Here is a 17,010-nt window from a genome sequence, read left to right as displayed (position 1 = left end):
ACTGCTGAGTGACATTTAATCAAGGTTGGTCTTCTGTAGAATTATCTTTCCTAATACTGCAGAGGCAATCCCTAAATTCACAGGACAGTATACACAATATAGATTGTATTATTCCAATCTTATGTCTGGAACAGTTGCAGTACAGAAACGCCAAAGAATCACACCTGGGTCAAAGATCCAGTTATCAGTAGAGACAGCAGAAGACCCTATAAATTCTACATCCAAGTTCTTTAAGTGCCTTGACTAGTCAAGATTCCATTATTAATAGCCCTGTCAAACTATTCATAGGAAATGTATCCACAGGAATGGTAAGATGTAAAACATTTCTAATTATAGCTGGTGAATTCAAATGACAATTATGCTGTTAGTGAAGTTTGCCAGATAATGTTTTGCCAAAGATGGTTTGCCAAAATATATTTTGACTGAAGGAAAAGGAAACATCCAGAGCATCTGCATACCAGACTCTATAAAAGTCTCTTTGGAGTGCTGTGCCCAGTCTTGACAGAAAATTTCAAGGTAAGTGTGTGGTTCCTGTGAACTTCTTGGCAAAACATATACCGTTTAATTCCATTTAACTTCCTATAAGCCTCTGAGAACCATTTCTATCAGGGACTGTCTCTATCACCAGGTATTTTATTCTAGGTTTGAAGGTGGCATTTTCCCCTTCAACTTATAACTTATCTCTGGATATCTGTGTGACATAAAACGAGTTGCTGTGTTTTCAAAGAACATTGACTTCCAGCCTCTGTCACCAGAATTAAACTCAAAATTTTCCACCTTTTAAGGATTTGGAAGAAATCCAACAGTTAAAAATTTCTAGAAAGCAGAACAGGCAATAACGACATTTGTATCTGTCATAAAGCAAAATGAATTGTCCGTTGCAAGTAAATGTTCCAGTGAAAAGCCACTATTGGCTATCAGACAAAGAAGTGTCTCAGAGATTCTCAAGTAGCATTTAAAAATCTCTGCTATGGCAATGTCCAAATTCACTGGAGTCAACAAAGCTGAAATAATACTCCTGCACTAAAGAACTTTTCAGTGCTTTGTTATATACCTAGATGTCTATGGATTATTTTCAGAAAAGTAGATGTCTTACAGCCAAGACTGGGAAGCTTAAATTCAGCTTCAGACTTGTTTATATCTAATATAATATTTGAAGAGATCAAAGCGAAAGAGATCTCCTCTCTTCCACATAAAATTGTTCACTCACTGACTCAACATATCTTCTTTCCTACAGAGTGCCCTCCTAACTGCACTGCCTGTACAACTGCAGCCATGACTTCTCCAGACTCTGAGATGGCTGTTTTTGGGGAGGCAGCTCCTTACCTCCGAAAATCAGAAAAGGAGAGAATCGAGGCCCAGAACAGGCCTTTTGATGCCAAGTCATCTGTCTTTGTGGTGCATCCTAAGGAATCCTTTGTGAAAGGGACAATCCAGAGCAGGGAGTCCGGGAAGGTCACTGTCAAGAGTGAAGCAGGAGAAGTGAGTGAAAACCACAGTTTAAAAACTGTGTGTAATTCCCAGTCTCAGCTCTTAGCTGACATACATGCATCTCTTTCCTCATCTGACAGACCCTGACCGTGAAGGAAGATCAAATCTTCTCCATGAACCCCCCCAAGTATGATAAAATCGAGGACATGGCCATGATGACCCACCTCCATGAACCCGCTGTGCTGTACAACCTCAAAGAGCGTTATGCAGCCTGGATGATCTACGTAAGTACCAGCAGCAGCCTTCCTTTGGGCAGGCAGCAGGAACAGCTCTGCCAGGCTCAGGGGAAGCCAACGTGCTGTCTCCCTTCCTCCAGACCTACTCGGGTCTCTTCTGTGTCACCGTCAACCCCTACAAGTGGCTGCCGGTGTACAACCCGGAGGTGGTGTTGGCCTACCGAGGCAAGAAGCGCCAGGAGGCCCCTCCACACATCTTCTCCATCTCTGACAACGCCTATCAGTTCATGCTGACTGGTAAGATTATGGCAGTATCTTTATGGTGATATAACATTTTTTTTTTTTTTTTAAATTGTGTTTGTAGAGATACAACCGTCAGTGTGGGCCTTTAATTAATTTAACAGTTGCTGATACTATGCATAGTTCTGTCCCAGTGATTTTTACAACTCCAATTAATAGTATGAACGGCACTGAATAAGTTAGAGGGAAGAATAATTGATAGGATTAATTGAATTATATAAAACAAAAATTCTCTTTACTTCTAATTGAGATCTGATTTGCTCTAAAGTTGACAGAAAATATTAATACAGCTCTGAACAATGTCATTAATCTGTCCCAAAACTGTAAGACATTGAAAAAGCAAATGATTTAATTTCAATTGTTATTCTGATATGTACACCTTCTTTGGGGAAAAAAAAAAAAAAAAAAGCAAGCTAGAATCCCAGCAAAGTTGCACCCTCTAGTAATAAATGACTTTATTTCAAATCAAATGCTAGTTAATACTCCTGTATTATGGATTTACTTCTTAGGCATGAAAGTTACTTGACCAGAAAGGACTATAATTCTGTGTACCAAAACTGCAATATACAGAAGAGAATCTATGATTTGATGGCCATATAACTACAGTTGTTTCATGATTCCACAAGGAGATAACTGAATCCACAGACTGTTAACAAAGTCCCTGACTATTGAATAAAAATAGAATGACAACTTGAATTTTTTTTGTCTCTTTTCCACTTTAAAAGTATTAAATACTGGAGCAGGTTTAGGGATAATTAATAATTTAGTGTTTTCTTTCTCAATTGCTATCTTCTTTCTTCCTTTTCTCAGTTACTGCCTTTAAAAACAGACTTTTAAAAGACAGAAATAAAAAGTGAACAGAAACAGTCTGAAACAAAAAACAAACCAAACCCCAAACAACAGCAGCAAAAAAACAAAGACCAAACCACAAAACAAAAAAAAAAAACCCCAACTATCTTTTTCACCTCAGAAAGACTGTGTCTTTCAGTTCACTGGTGAAAAGGAAAAATAAGAAAAGGAGAAAAAAAGCAACTTGTTTAAACATTTCCAACATTGGTTAAATCTCTACACTTCCCTAGAGTAAGGCAAAGATCAGAATTCATTTGCAAGTGGTTACATAGATGTTACTTAATGCTCATTAAGTTAATGGTTATAACCTGTTGCTATGTAGACATGAGACCTAATTCACCAGATTTGTAAAAGCGTCTTTTGTTAAAGGGAAACAAATACAAATTCTTAAATGGTTTCACTCACTGATGGACAAGCTCTTTGTTACACTTGCTGGGACCCTAAAAATGTACATGAGAAATTTGATATTAATCTCATTGGATTCTCCAAGAAGTTCTTTCATACCAAGATTTTCCAACGTCTATAGCAGACTTCCTAGAGGAAGCTAAAGATCCAGACCTCTTGAAGTCACTGGTAACAAACAGCCATACTTGCATTGCTATTTACGTCATACAGAGATAGATATAAGAAAAAGGTTAAATTAAGAAGAAACGTCCTATTTCAATGACAAAAAAAAAAAGGGTTTAAATTAATATTTCAAAGGTGAAAAAACATTGAAGAAATCAAAATTTCATAACTCGAGCCTTTTCCACACACTACAAAGGTTCGCTAAGAGCACTGTTTGTATTTATCACACACATTGTGATCTGTGTTACTCAAGAATACCACTAACAGCATCTTCCATTCTCCCTCCTCCACAGATCGCGAGAACCAGTCGATCCTGATCACGTACGTAGATCCCTGCTCAGGTCCCTGTGGGGCTGCCCAGGGCCAGGGGATCTCCTGCCTGACCACACGCTCTCTGCTTCTCTTGCCTTTGACAGCGGAGAATCCGGTGCAGGGAAGACTGTGAACACCAAGCGTGTCATCCAGTACTTTGCAACAATTGCAGCCAGCGGGGAGAAGAAGAAGGAGGAGCAGTCTGGCAAAATGCAGGTAGATTAACAGAGACTGGCTTGAATCAAAGCTTTCCTGTGTTCCTGACATGGTTTTGGAAAGGAGGCAGCAATAATTATGGTCCTGCAGGGAACGCTTGAGGATCAAATCATCAGCGCCAACCCGCTGCTGGAGGCCTTTGGGAACGCCAAGACCGTGAGGAACGACAACTCCTCACGCTTTGTGAGTTGGTGCTTTGGGGAAAATCCCTCCTCATTATAAGAGCAGTGACGGGCTACTGGTGTTCTCACATGAGGAGATGGCAATTAAATGCATCCAGGCTGTAATGCTGCTTCTTCTGCTGAACAGGGCAAATTCATCAGAATCCACTTTGGAGCTACAGGCAAACTGGCTTCTGCTGACATTGAAACCTGTAAGAGGCTCCTCTGGCCTGATCCCATTCCTTCCCCAGTTCTCACCTCTACGTGTGGCCTTGTGCCTGACTCTTCCTGCCTTCCTTGCCAGATCTGCTGGAGAAGTCCAGAGTCACTTTCCAGCTCAAGGCAGAAAGAAGCTACCACATCTTTTATCAGATCATGTCCAACAAGAAGCCTGAGCTAATTGGTAGGAAGGATCTCTGTCTTTTTGAGGATGATCATTGAGTGACAGTTCCCTATGGCTGACCAAACTAACCCTGTGCCTTGCCTCGTCCTGCTTTCAGACATGCTCCTCATCACCACCAACCCTTATGATTTCCACTATGTGAGTCAAGGTGAGGTCACTGTTCCCAGCATTGATGACCAAGAGGAGCTGATGGCTACAGATGTAAGTACTTCAAAGGAGATCTCGTTCATGAGACAGTGAAGGTTGTCAGGCACTGCTTTCACTTCCTTGTTTTGACTGCAGAGTGCCATTGACATCCTGGGCTTCACTGCTGATGAAAAGACAGCCATCTACAAGCTGACAGGGGCTGTCATGCACTATGGCAACCTGAAGTTCAAGCAGAAACAACGAGAGGAGCAGGCAGAGCCTGATGGCACAGAAGGTATCAGTAAATTCAGCAACTGACTTGTTCACAGAGCTCCTCTGATTGCAGAGATGGTGTGTTGGGCCCCAAAGACAGGCCTTTGTCAGCCTGAGTCACCACTTAAAATGCAGAGGGAGAACATCTGTCTTCATTCTCTCTCTCACTGCAGAGGTCCTTTCCTGATCATGGGAAGTACCATTATTTTATTCTCACCAAACACACACAGTCTGAAAGCCAGAACTTCTTCTTCAAAACAGGGTATCTCTCTCTTTTTCTAAAGCCTTCAACCACTAAGTCACTATGATGCACGGTCCTGTTTTGTGTGGGACATAAAGCTTGTGTTCTCTGCTATCCAGAACCCCACTTTCCAGAGAAAATGAATGTGCTGCATGAGTGCCTCACATTCCCAGAGGCTTTTGGGGTTATTCTGGCAGATTCCAGATTCCAGCTATTCCTACCCAAGCCACGTCTGTTCTTGCTTTCAAAGGTGGCCATCACTGGCTTGCAGAATTACATTCTTTCCCAGACCTGTATCAGACCAGACCATTTCTAGAACACGAACAGCAGAGTTGCTCACACTGACCAAATTCTGGTCGTTGTCCAAAGAAAAATGCTTCATTTTCTCTCTCTTCCTCTTTAGTGGCTGACAAGGCTGCCTACTTGATGGGCCTGAACTCAGCTGAATTGCTCAAAGCCCTGTGTTATCCCCGAGTCAAGGTTGGGAATGAATACGTGACCAAAGGTCAAAATGTGACACAGGTAAAAAAAGTATTTTGAAAATACATGGCTTAAAAGAGTACTTCAGGATTACCTAGGAGGTAACTCTAGTCCTTTCTCTCTGCTCTAGGTGAACAATGCAGTGGGTGCTCTGGCAAAGGCTGTGTTTGAGAAGATGTTCCTGTGGATGGTTGTTCGTATCAACCAACAGCTGGATACCAAGCAGCCCAGGCAGTACTTCATTGGTGTCCTGGACATTGCTGGCTTTGAGATCTTTGATGTAAGGAACAAGGGTTTGGCACCATAGCCAAGGGAGGATCAGGAGGGGTCAAGGGGACTCAGACTTCTTTTCAGGAAGATTCAGAAGTGCTATCAAAGTCCTGTGGTGTTTGCCACACCTTGAGAACCGGTGTACCTCTCCTTGCTTTGGGCAGTTCAACAGCTTTGAGCAGCTGTGCATCAACTTCACCAATGAGAAACTGCAACAGTTCTTCAACCACCACATGTTCGTGCTGGAGCAGGAGGAGTACAAGAAGGAGGGAATTGAATGGGAGTTCATCGACTTTGGGATGGACCTGGCTGCCTGCATTGAGCTCATTGAGAAGGTACCTTTTCCATACGAGGGTATCATCAAGGGTATGATGAATTTGAGAGTTCTGTGATGTTTCTGGTCCAGATTCAGCTCAGAAACAACTCACAGACTGATATTCAGTGCAAGTGAAACAAAATATTTTGCTCTGAAATTTATTTTAGTCTGTGAACAGGAAATTAGGAACGCAAATCTCTGTCATCCATCCTGCATTTCCTGGTCTTCAAGCATGGAAATGTAGCCTGCACTCCCACCTGTAGACTTTGTTAAAGAAACGGGAGTCAGGCTCCTTTCCTTTTTTCTCTGAAGATTCCACATACAAATATGGGTAGTAAACATCATCTTGCCTGATTGTCCAAAACAAATGGGCCTCTTGAAGCTACTTCCCAGTTGTTTTCCTGTTTAAAATGTGTTCCCCAACGTCTGCTCCTAATTCCAACTGAAGCAGTAGAGATGTTCTTGCCAGTTCCATGAAGACAGGCTGGAGGAAGGGAAGGCAGAAATAAGCCTCCCTGGCTGAGAACAGCTCCTGACAAACATAGGCCCTGATTCAGCCTGAGGTGCTACCAGCAACACAGTGGTACCTTTGATGTTCATACCAGACGCTTCACATCATTGTAACCTTCCTCTGTCACTTCTTGTGATACCTTCCAGCCCATGGGCATCTTCTCCATCCTGGAAGAGGAGTGCATGTTCCCCAAGGCAACTGACACCTCTTTCAAGAACAAGCTCTATGACCAGCATCTGGGCAAGTCCAACAACTTCCAGAAGCCCAAGCCTGCCAAAGGCAAGGCTGAGGCCCACTTCTCTCTGGTGCACTATGCTGGCACAGTGGACTACAACATCTCTGGCTGGCTGGAGAAGAACAAGGACCCTCTGAATGAAACTGTCATTGGGTTGTACCAGAAATCATCTGTGAAGACGCTGGCCTTACTCTTTGCCAACTATGGTGGAGCAGATGCAGGTTAGCTCTGTGAAAATTGTATTTGTAGTGTAGGACAATGTTGATACAGAAGTAAAGAAGCAACCCCCAAACATTTAAAGCTGTTCTGTGCTCTGTAGTCTCCAATAGGCAACCTCTGTATTTTAATACCTTTTCCTTTTTTTCCATTTGTAGATTCTGGTGGTGGCAAGAAGGGTGGCAAGAAGAAGGGTTCTTCTTTCCAGACTGTCTCAGCTCTCTTCCGGGTAAGGACAGAATTAATTATCTCTTTGAAGGTAGAAAATATTGTATTCTGAATCCAAAAGGTCTTTTTAATTTTGGTTATAGCTCTTCTAAATCACTACCTGAATTGAATGCGTGCATGGTCTTCCTTTTTTTTATCAGGAGACAGAATGATAATATTAGCCTCCTGAATCTTCCTAGGGAATTGTCTTAGACATTTTCTACCTAGCTATTGATATTGCTTCCTATGTTTTGGCTGATTTCTTCCACCTGGCTTAATTTTGCTACCACCTTCTACGAAAGATTTTGAAAGTAATAGATCAAACACCAAAAGCAAAAAAAAACAAAACCTTGAGATTGTAAGACTTTAAGGCATTGCTTTCATTTCACTGGGGAGAGTCAATGTTAAATTATATAAATTTAATGAATATTGAGGTCAGTTTGAGTTATGTTTTCAAGATTTCCATTTGCATGAAGTGGAGAAATTCAGGGATATTGAATCACTAGTAAAAAAGTTTATTTGTATCATCTTTTTTAGCTACCACATCAGATTCTAGTCATGCTTAGCCAAAAGAACATGTCATCCACTTAAAATGTCCCACTGAATACCACAAGAAATACCACCTGGAAGAATCAGGGAGATGGCAGCTCTGTATTTGTATAAGGAGATTAAGGAAAAGTAATAGTAACCATTATTTTACAAAAGATTTTGAAAACCAAAAACATGGGAGCCTTCAGCTTCCAAATTTCCCTTTGGGATCTCTGCAAGATGTTTTAGAGGAGACAGGTCTGTCTCCTAAAACACTCAGTCTGATACATCTACTACTAAACCTGCCAGTGCTTACGCTTATTAATGTAAACTACATTTCATGATCTCACAGGAGAATTTAAACAAGCTGATGGCCAATCTGCGCAGCACCCACCCTCACTTTGTACGATGCATCATCCCAAATGAAACAAAAACACCTGGTAAGGGGATCCAAAAGGAGGAAAACTCAAGCCAAAAAGGCTCTTCTCCTGAGTATCAAACAATGGGGCAGTCACTAATGGTGGTGTTTGTTAGGTGCCATGGAGCATGAGCTGGTGCTGCACCAGCTGCGGTGCAACGGAGTGCTGGAAGGGATCAGAATTTGCAGGAAAGGATTCCCCAGCAGAGTCCTGTATGCAGACTTCAAGCAGAGGTAAGAGTGCTATACCTTTCTCCCCATTTAGACCATGTTGAAGAGTGTGAGTACCATAATATACTTGAAATATTATAGTTTAAGTTGGTAATGAGTAGTAACGTAAAACATAGAACTGTTTCATCAATCAGTTCATGACGATATGACATCACTGACATCAGGTTTCTCTTTCACTTACAGTTAACAGTAAAAAACATTCTCCATAATATCCTCTTCCTCTTTTGAAAGAATGAACTGTCTCCAGGCATGACACTAGTTCAATAAGATAGTCTGAGAAAATTGAGGGGTTCAGTCACAATCGTGGTTTTGTTGATGGGGATTTCTTCTGTTTTCTTCTGCAGATACAGAGTGCTTAATGCAAGTGCTATTCCAGAAGGACAATTCATGGACAGCAAGAAGGCTTCAGAGAAACTTCTAGGATCCATTGATGTGGACCACACCCAATACAGATTTGGTCACACCAAGGTAGAACCAAGATTTGTGTTAAAAGTTTGTCAGGGAGTAGTAAGGGCAGACTGCTTGCCAGGGGCAAGGAGCACAGCACAATAACAGAGCTGGCTGGGTAGGGACGTCAGTCAGCAAGTGCTTGGTCCCACAGTACCCAAGCAAGGCAAGTGAGGAAGACTCTGGAATGGTAGCCAGTTTCATACAAGTGTACACATCAAAAGGTAGGTTTGTGACTATAAGAAAGGTCTAAGTTGAAGCTATAAAGCCATGGTTTTTGAGATTGGTCAGGATTAGATATAGGTAGTTTAACAAGTCCCAGGCAGTATTCATTAATTCATGCATAGGTCCACAGCAATGAGATTGATCTAACAGCAAGCCAGGAAGAAAGCCTAAAGGTTGTGGTAGAGCTCATGAGGGTTCCTGACCAGGTATAGGTGTGGCAGAACTGGAAACCATAACTCATACCACATAACTCAGTCAGGGAATGAATGCTTAGGGCTGAGCTTATAGGAAGTTTGTAGACCCTTGGGAAAGAGTTCAGAAAGGGCCAAGGTGGGGTTGGTCATTCTGAAATACTCTGTGCTTTTATACTACCAGAAAATGACATGCTGCAATATTATCTTTTTTAAGGTGTTCTTCAAAGCTGGACTGCTGGGACTCCTGGAGGAGATGAGAGATGACAAGCTTGCAGAAATCATCACTTGCACACAAGCCAGGTGCAGGGGCTTCCTGATGAGAGTGGAGTACCGGAGGATGGTGGAGAGGAGGTAGACGTTTCTCATATTTACTTTGTTCTCATGCTACTTGGCTGAAGAAAGCTAAATGCATCACAACAAAGATATGCAACAGCCATGGGAACTTCATTTCAGGGACTCAATCTTCTGCATCCAGTACAACGTTCGTGCATTCATGAATGTCAAGCACTGGCCCTGGATGAAGCTGTTCTTCAAGATCAAGCCCTTGCTGAAGAGTGCAGAGTCTGAGAAGGAGATGGCCAACATGAAGGAGGAGTTTGAAAAAACCAAGGAAGAGCTTGCAAAGTCTGAGGCCAAGAGGAAGGAGCTGGAGGAGAAAATGGTGGTCCTGCTGCAGGAGAAAAATGACCTGCAGCTCCAAGTGCAGGCGGTGAGTATCACCCTTTGTTTGTTCTGGGGAAAAGAGCGATGTGCAGTCAGGCAGGAGGCTGACAAATGTGCAGTGGAAAACAGTGAAATCACGCACTCCAAGGCACCTGAACATTATGTAAACAGGCTCTGCCAGGGCCATAGTGAGCCTCATGGCAGCCCCACGTGAGACTCTCCTAGTGTCAGAGGAAAGAGCCATGTAACGCTCCACAGCAGAGAGCTCTGAGCTGGAAGGCAAGTATGTTCATTCTCATGGCCACTCTCTAGGTGAGGCATTTTTAAGAGACACAAAGCATTTGGAATCAATGTTGATACCAGGTGACAAGGTTTCCCAAAGAGCAGTGGTCAAGGTCTTCCAGTTGCTGGAGTGGCAGGCCAGGCTCAGCCCCCATTTAACACATGCCTCCTCAGTGATACAAGAGTCAGAGTGGAGAATCTTCAAAACGTGACACCCCACCATAACCTGTGTCTCCCCACCAGGAAGCAGACAGCTTGGCTGATGCTGAGGAAAGGTGTGACCAGCTCATCAAAACCAAAATCCAGCTGGAAGCCAAAATTAAGGAGGTGACGGAAAGGGCTGAGGATGAGGAGGAAATTAATGCTGAGCTGACAGCCAAGAAGAGGAAACTGGAGGATGAATGCTCAGAGCTGAAGAAAGATATTGATGACCTTGAGCTAACACTGGCCAAGGTTGAGAAGGAAAAGCATGCCACTGAAAACAAGGTACACACATGGGCAATCACATCAGGGGTGAAGGGGAAGATGCTTCCCACATCAGCCTGGTCTTCTGAGAATGAGGCTGCTTTGCTACACACCAGGAGCATCACAGCGGGGTAGCCAGGAACACCAAATTGAAAACAAGCTCCTGGCTAAGTGCTGTGAAGCAAACATTTCACTCAAGTAGGAGTCCAGCCTTCTACACAGACTTTTGACACTTTCTTACAAACCACAGGTGAAAAACCTCACAGAGGAGATGGCAGCCCTGGATGAGACCATTGCCAAGCTGACAAAAGAGAAGAAAGCCCTCCAAGAGGCCCATCAGCAGACGCTGGATGACCTGCAGGTAGAAGAGGACAAAGTCAACACTCTGACCAAAGCTAAGACAAAGCTGGAGCAGCAAGTAGACGATGTAAGCACACAGACACACAGCAAGAACAGCACAGGTGTGGAGTGAGACCTGGCTGGCAGAGCACTGAAGGTCTTGTTTGTTGTAGCTGGAAGGGTCCCTGGAGCAGGAGAAGAAACTGCGCATGGACCTAGAGAGAGCTAAGAGGAAACTTGAAGGAGACCTGAAGCTGGCCAATGACAGCATCATGGATTTGGAAAATGATAAGCAGCAGCTGGATGAGAAGCTGAAGAAGTAAGTGTGGCTGTGGGGCCCTGAGGGCCGGGACGGTTTTTACCTTGGGGGGTTTTGTTGCGGCACTAAGACGGTTTGCTTTGCCCCAAGGAAAGACTTTGAAATCAGCCAGATCCAGAGCAAAATCGAAGATGAGCAAGCCCTGGGCATGCAGTTACAGAAGAAGATCAAGGAGCTGCAGGCAAGTGTCTGTTCCTTCTGCTCCCTCTCTCCAGTGTCGGGTCAGGTGGGAGGAGGGCCTGGGCGTGAAGGGTTGTTGCTGCTGTTCCCCAGGCTCGTATTGAGGAACTGGAGGAGGAAATTGAGGCCGAGCGAACCTCTCGGGCCAAAGCAGAGAAGCATCGGGCTGACCTCTCCAGGGAGCTCGAGGAGATCAGCGAGCGCCTGGAAGAAGCAGGAGGAGCTACTGCAGCTCAGATCGAGATGAACAAGAAGCGCGAGGCAGAGTTTCAGAAGATGCGCCGTGACCTGGAGGAGGCCACGCTGCAGCACGAAGCCACGGCTGCCGCCCTGCGCAAGAAGCACGCGGACAGCACAGCTGAGCTGGGGGAGCAGATCGACAACCTGCAACGGGTGAAGCAGGAGCTGGAGAAGGAGAAGAGCGAGCTGAAGATGGAGATTGACGACCTGGCCAGTAACATGGAGTCTGTCTCCAAGGCCAAGGTACGCAGCTGCAGGCAAACATGCTCACAGGGTCAGGGTGTGGCGCACAGGCTGCCTTTACCAGCCACGTTCTCATTGAAAAACCCTGCTGTGAGGAGAAGGCAGAGTCCAGGAGTTCATCTCCTTTCCTTCCTCGTGTTTGCTCTCTAGGCAAACCTGGAGAAGATGTGTCGCACTCTGGAAGACCAGCTGAGCGAGTTAAAAACCAAGGAGGAGCAGAATCAACGCATGATCAATGACCTCAATACTCAAAGAGCTCGCCTGCAGACAGAATCAGGTGAGAATCATCCTCGTGCCTGAGGTGCAATGGGAGGACCTGCATGCCATGAGCAAACCAGGAGCAGCAATGTGGCAACTGGTAGAACCGCTCCAGGCCACTCCTGGTTACAGGGCTTTACAGGCAGGAAGTGTCTTCTTGTCATTCGTCTTGTTACCTTGATTCACTTTACCCTTCCCAGGTGAATTTTCGCGGCAAGTGGAGGAAAAAGATGCTCTGATTTCTCAGCTGTCCAGGGGCAAGCAAGGATTTACCCAGCAGATTGAGGAGCTCAAGAGGCACCTAGAGGAAGAAATAAAGGTCTGGAAGCACCCTACTGCCCACAGCCTTCATCATCTCTAAGACTTTTAATACATTCTGGTGATACTCTCTGGGACAGGCTGCAGACACACATATCGAAACAATGACTGAAACGGCAGCCTAACTGTCCCCAGAGCAGCTGTCACTAACACATGTAGAACAGGAGGGAACTCCAGAAATGCACAAAACCCCACCTCATAAGCTAGGGAGGGAAGGAAGCGAAAACTAACACATCCTGATCCTCATTGGCAGAGGCTTCCTCAGCTCCCAGCTTTGCATTTGCCCAACTAGGGTTTCATCCTAACGCCCCTGCCAGTCTCTCTGTCAAGCGGCATCTCAAGAGAAACCTTCCAGTTACCAATCCCAATGTCCCCCCAGGCCAAGAACGCCCTGGCCCACGCCTTGCAGTCTGCTCGCCACGACTGTGACTTGCTCCGGGAACAATATGAGGAGGAGCAGGAAGCCAAGGGGGAGCTGCAGCGTGCCCTGTCCAAGGCCAACAGCGAAGTGGCCCAGTGGAGAACCAAATACGAGACGGACGCCATTCAGCGCACCGAGGAGCTGGAGGAGGCCAAGTACGTGGGGAGTAGGATGTCAAGTGGCTGGGAAAGACTGAGGATGTTTAGGGAAACTGGAAGTTGGAGGCTCAGAGAGTGGGACAGGACAGGGATTGGACTGTCTTTGTGATAGATGAGAGAGAGGGAGCGAGAGGAAAAGTGTAGATTGGAAGGACAAACATTGTCTTTCGGGCTAGAAAAGCTAAGAGAGGCCAAATACTCAGGAGGTGCTAGGACCCCTTAGGCTGCTTGCAGCCTTGGGACAGAAAAAACACCTGACAGGTGCTAGGCTCAAAGGCCCTGAAGTGGCCAAGTGCCCTCTCTGTGACAATCCACACTTGCCTCCCTTCTCTGGAGCTGTGCTTGTCTCCTCCCAGGAAGAAGCTGGCACAGCGGCTGCAGGATGCAGAGGAACACGTTGAAGCCATCAATGCAAAATGTGCTTCCCTAGAAAAGACCAAGCAGAGGCTGCAGAATGAAGTGGAGGACTTGATGATTGACGTGGAGCGCTCAAACGCTGCCTGTGCAGCTCTGGATAAGAAGCAGAGGAACTTTGACAAGGTGTGTTGGGCTGCAGGCGTGGGGCTGGGGAGCAGGGCATCCCCTCCTGGCTGCCACATGCACACTCAGGCCCCATTTCTCTCCAGATCCTAGCAGAGTGGAAGCAGAAGTATGAGGAGACGCAGGCTGAGCTGGAAGCCTCCCAGAAGGAGTCTCGCTCTCTCAGCACCGAGCTGTTCAAGATGAAGAATGCCTATGAGGAGTCCTTGGACCACCTGGAGACGCTCAAGCGCGAGAACAAGAACTTGCAGCGTAAGTCCCTGGCCCTCTGCTGCTGGCAGGGCTTTCTGACTCTCCAGCTCTCCCCACTGCTGCACACGGGTCTGTGCCTGCAGCTCTGCAGAGATGCCTGTCACCCTGGTGGGGCAGGGCCCTTCCCATCTGGCTCTGTGCCTGACCAGGCCCTTGGTCTTGGTTCCCACAGAGGAGATTTCCGACCTGACGGAGCAGATTGCCGAGGGAGGAAAGGCGATTCATGAGCTGGAGAAAGTCAAGAAGCAGATTGAGCAGGAGAAGTCTGAACTCCAAGCCTCCCTGGAGGAAGCTGAGGTACTCACGGTGCTCAGTAATGGTGTCCAGACTGAAAGTACGGGAGGAGTTACCTGCAGAGATGGCAGGAAAGGAAGCCTAGATTTCATGAAGTACTTGTGTTAGAGAGTACTCAGAACGGCAGCAGTAGTTTAAGTCACTGTTCCTGATGACCCGTCCAGGCCTCCCTGGAACATGAAGAGGGGAAGATCCTGCGCCTCCAGCTTGAGCTCAACCAAGTGAAGTCAGAGATTGACAGGAAGATAGCAGAGAAAGATGAGGAGATTGACCAGCTGAAGAGAAACCACCTCCGAGTTGTGGAGTCCATGCAGAGCACCCTGGATGCTGAGATCAGGAGCAGGAATGAAGCCCTGAGGCTGAAGAAGAAGATGGAGGGAGACCTGAATGAAATGGAGATCCAGCTCAGCCACGCCAACCGCCAGGCTGCAGAGGCACAAAAGAACCTGAGGAACACTCAGGGAGTGCTCAAGGTCTGTTCAGCAAAGCTACAGACAGACAAATGCCACCCCTGACAGTTTTGGCACCCAAGCACACACAGTCACACTGCAATTGCTCTTGCCTCTTTTCCAGGATACCCAGATACACCTGGATGATGCTCTGAGGACTCAGGAGGACCTGAAGGAGCAGGTGGCCATGGTGGAGCGCAGAGCAAACCTGCTTCAAGCTGAAGTTGAGGAGCTTCGGGCAGCCCTGGAGCAGACGGAGCGGTCGAGGAAGTTGGCTGAGCAGGAGCTTCTGGATGCCACGGAACGTGTGCAGCTCCTCCACACCCAGGTCAGGAATCCTGCTGGAAACTAATCCCATCCACAAGGGATAACTCAGAACGAGATTGCTCTCCATTTTGTGATTACTATGTACATATTTGAAGAGCCAAGCCTTGATATGGCCAACCTAGCCAGTCCCCCACATCTGGTTGGTTGCTATGGCTCTAAAGAGGTCTCTTGCATGAAAGACTTCCATAAACGCTGCTTGCAATTTCAACTCCTGACATGTAGACCTCAGGTCTAAAAGTAGAACTCATGTTTTTCCTGTTGAACAGAACACCAGCTTGATCAACACCAAGAAGAAGCTGGAAACAGACATTGTGCAAATTCAGGGTGAAATGGAGGATATGATCCAGGAAGCCCGCAATGCTGAAGACAAGGCCAAGAAGGCCATCACTGATGTGAGCTGGGGGTTCTTTTCACTGCTTAACATGAGTGCCTTTTCCCTAAAATATCTCCAGCCACAAAATGGCTTGGAATGTTTCCTCTCACCAGGCAGCCATGATGGCAGAAGAGCTGAAGAAGGAGCAGGACACCAGTGCCCACCTGGAGAGGATGAAGAAGAACCTGGACCAGACAGTGAAGGACCTGCAGCACCGTCTGGATGAGGCTGAGCAGCTGGCCCTGAAGGGGGGCAAGAAGCAAATCCAGAAGCTGGAGGCCAGGGTGTGTAGGGCTTGGATTTGTGTGTGAGTGAAGATGTGATGTCAGCAGCCAGCAGGGAAGCTCCAAAGATGGGCTTCTCGTTGCAGGTGCGGGAGCTGGAAGGGGAGGTTGATGCTGAGCAGAAGCGCAGCGCTGAAGCCGTGAAGGGTGTGCGCAAGTACGAGAGGAGGGTGAAGGAGCTGACCTACCAGGTAAGGCAGGAGGCCTCCTTGGGCTGGCAGAGTGTTCTGACAGCAAGTCAGGTTGTGCAGCCACCATCCCCAAGGGCAGCAGTTAACCTCACATGGTGCAGAACCAGCCTCTACTTTTCTTCCCTCTTTGCCAACCGCTCTAGTCTGAGGAAGACCGGAAGAACATTCTGCGGCTGCAGGACCTGGTGGACAAGCTGCAAATGAAGGTGAAATCCTACAAGAGACAAGCTGAGGAGGCTGTAAGTATTGCTTGGAGCACGGGCAAGAGCCACCTGGGCAGCACGCTCATTGAGATGAGTATGAATACCAGGAAAGGAGCATGAAGGAAACTCCCAAGACACAACAGCCTTTTCCATGGTCATTTTCACTGTCGTGTCTTGAGGCCTTGCTGAGTTCTCAGCACCCTTCAGTCAGGGACGAACAGGGACCTCTGCCACTGCCCTGTGAGGCCGAGGTGTGGGAGCTGTGAAAGCCCACCCCTGGGCTCCTCACACCAACGACTCCCTCTCCCTGCACAGGAGGAATTGTCCAACGTCAACCTCTCCAAGTTCCGCAAGATCCAGCACGAGCTGGACGAAGCCGAGGAGCGGGCTGACATTGCAGAGTCACAGGTCAACAAGCTCCGGGCCAAGAGCAGGGAGTTTCATGGCAAGAAGATAGAAGAGGAAGAGTGAGGGTGTCACGAGGCATCCAAGTGACCTGAGGGATCCACAAAATGTGAACCTCTAGGTCACTTTCTTCTGTAATTAGTCTTTGTAACCACCTCAATATCTAGAGAATAAACAGTGTAGTTTCATTTGCATAAGTACCATGAGTAGTTTTCATTTTTTCCTCTTTTCAGTTCTTAGATCTGTACTAAGATTAGCCTTCAGACACACTATTGTTTTATAACCTTTTTTTATCTGTTTCATGGTACAGCCTCTGTTACCTTGTTCCTAACTGCATATCCATTCTATATTACTTTATTAAGTGACAGGAAGGAACCATGTCAGAGATAATCCTCAAAGACACAGAATGAAAG

At 46.3% G+C, this 17,010-nt stretch overlaps 1 protein-coding gene and 1 long non-coding RNA gene across 2 annotated transcripts in view; one reads left to right on the top strand and one right to left on the bottom strand.

The window, feature by feature from the left end:
* The window catches only part of LOC127391681 (uncharacterized), a 184,778-nt gene that overhangs the window by 101,937 nt on the left and 65,831 nt on the right, over positions 1-17,010 (bottom strand). The gene's annotated exons all lie outside the window — the stretch shown is intronic.
* LOC127391677 (myosin heavy chain, skeletal muscle, adult) lies at positions 1,238-16,794 on the top strand. Its single transcript, XM_051634708.1, has 38 exons — positions 1,238-1,482; positions 1,572-1,715; positions 1,808-1,964; positions 3,677-3,704; positions 3,800-3,911; positions 4,002-4,094; positions 4,221-4,284; positions 4,377-4,475; positions 4,573-4,676; positions 4,758-4,896; positions 5,519-5,637; positions 5,726-5,875; positions 6,030-6,200; positions 6,839-7,148; positions 7,302-7,372; positions 8,231-8,318; positions 8,413-8,530; positions 8,872-8,995; positions 9,608-9,744; positions 9,847-10,102; positions 10,582-10,824; positions 11,054-11,230; positions 11,316-11,461; positions 11,552-11,642; positions 11,735-12,124; positions 12,275-12,401; positions 12,583-12,701; positions 13,080-13,276; positions 13,636-13,819; positions 13,906-14,071; positions 14,244-14,368; positions 14,530-14,838; positions 14,939-15,142; positions 15,408-15,533; positions 15,628-15,798; positions 15,885-15,989; positions 16,133-16,228; positions 16,508-16,794. The coding sequence occupies exons 1-38, from the start codon at positions 1,276-1,278 to the stop codon at positions 16,661-16,663; spliced, it is 5,823 nt and encodes a 1,940-aa protein (XP_051490668.1). The 5' UTR covers positions 1,238-1,275; the 3' UTR covers positions 16,664-16,794.

Source organism: Apus apus, chromosome 17 (assembly GCF_020740795.1).
Source record: "Apus apus isolate bApuApu2 chromosome 17, bApuApu2.pri.cur, whole genome shotgun sequence".
In the NCBI taxonomy this organism is placed as follows: domain Eukaryota; kingdom Metazoa; phylum Chordata; class Aves; order Apodiformes; family Apodidae; genus Apus; species Apus apus.
This window is presented reverse-complemented; position numbering and strand designations above follow the sequence as displayed.

What these genes read in the sequence shown, in the direction of transcription:
- LOC127391677 (XM_051634708.1), top strand. Translation starts at nt 1,276, where the DNA reads ATGACTTCTCCAGACTCTGAGATGGCTGTTTTTGGGGAGGCAGCTCCT. An exon ending in AGAAGATCAAGGAGCTGCAG is followed by an intron (nt 11,643 to 11,734) that starts GCAAGTGTCTGT and finishes GCTGTTCCCCAG; the next exon opens with GCTCGTATTGAGGAACTGGA. An exon ending in AGTCTGTCTCCAAGGCCAAG is followed by an intron (nt 12,125 to 12,274) that starts GTACGCAGCTGC and finishes TTTGCTCTCTAG; the next exon opens with GCAAACCTGGAGAAGATGTG.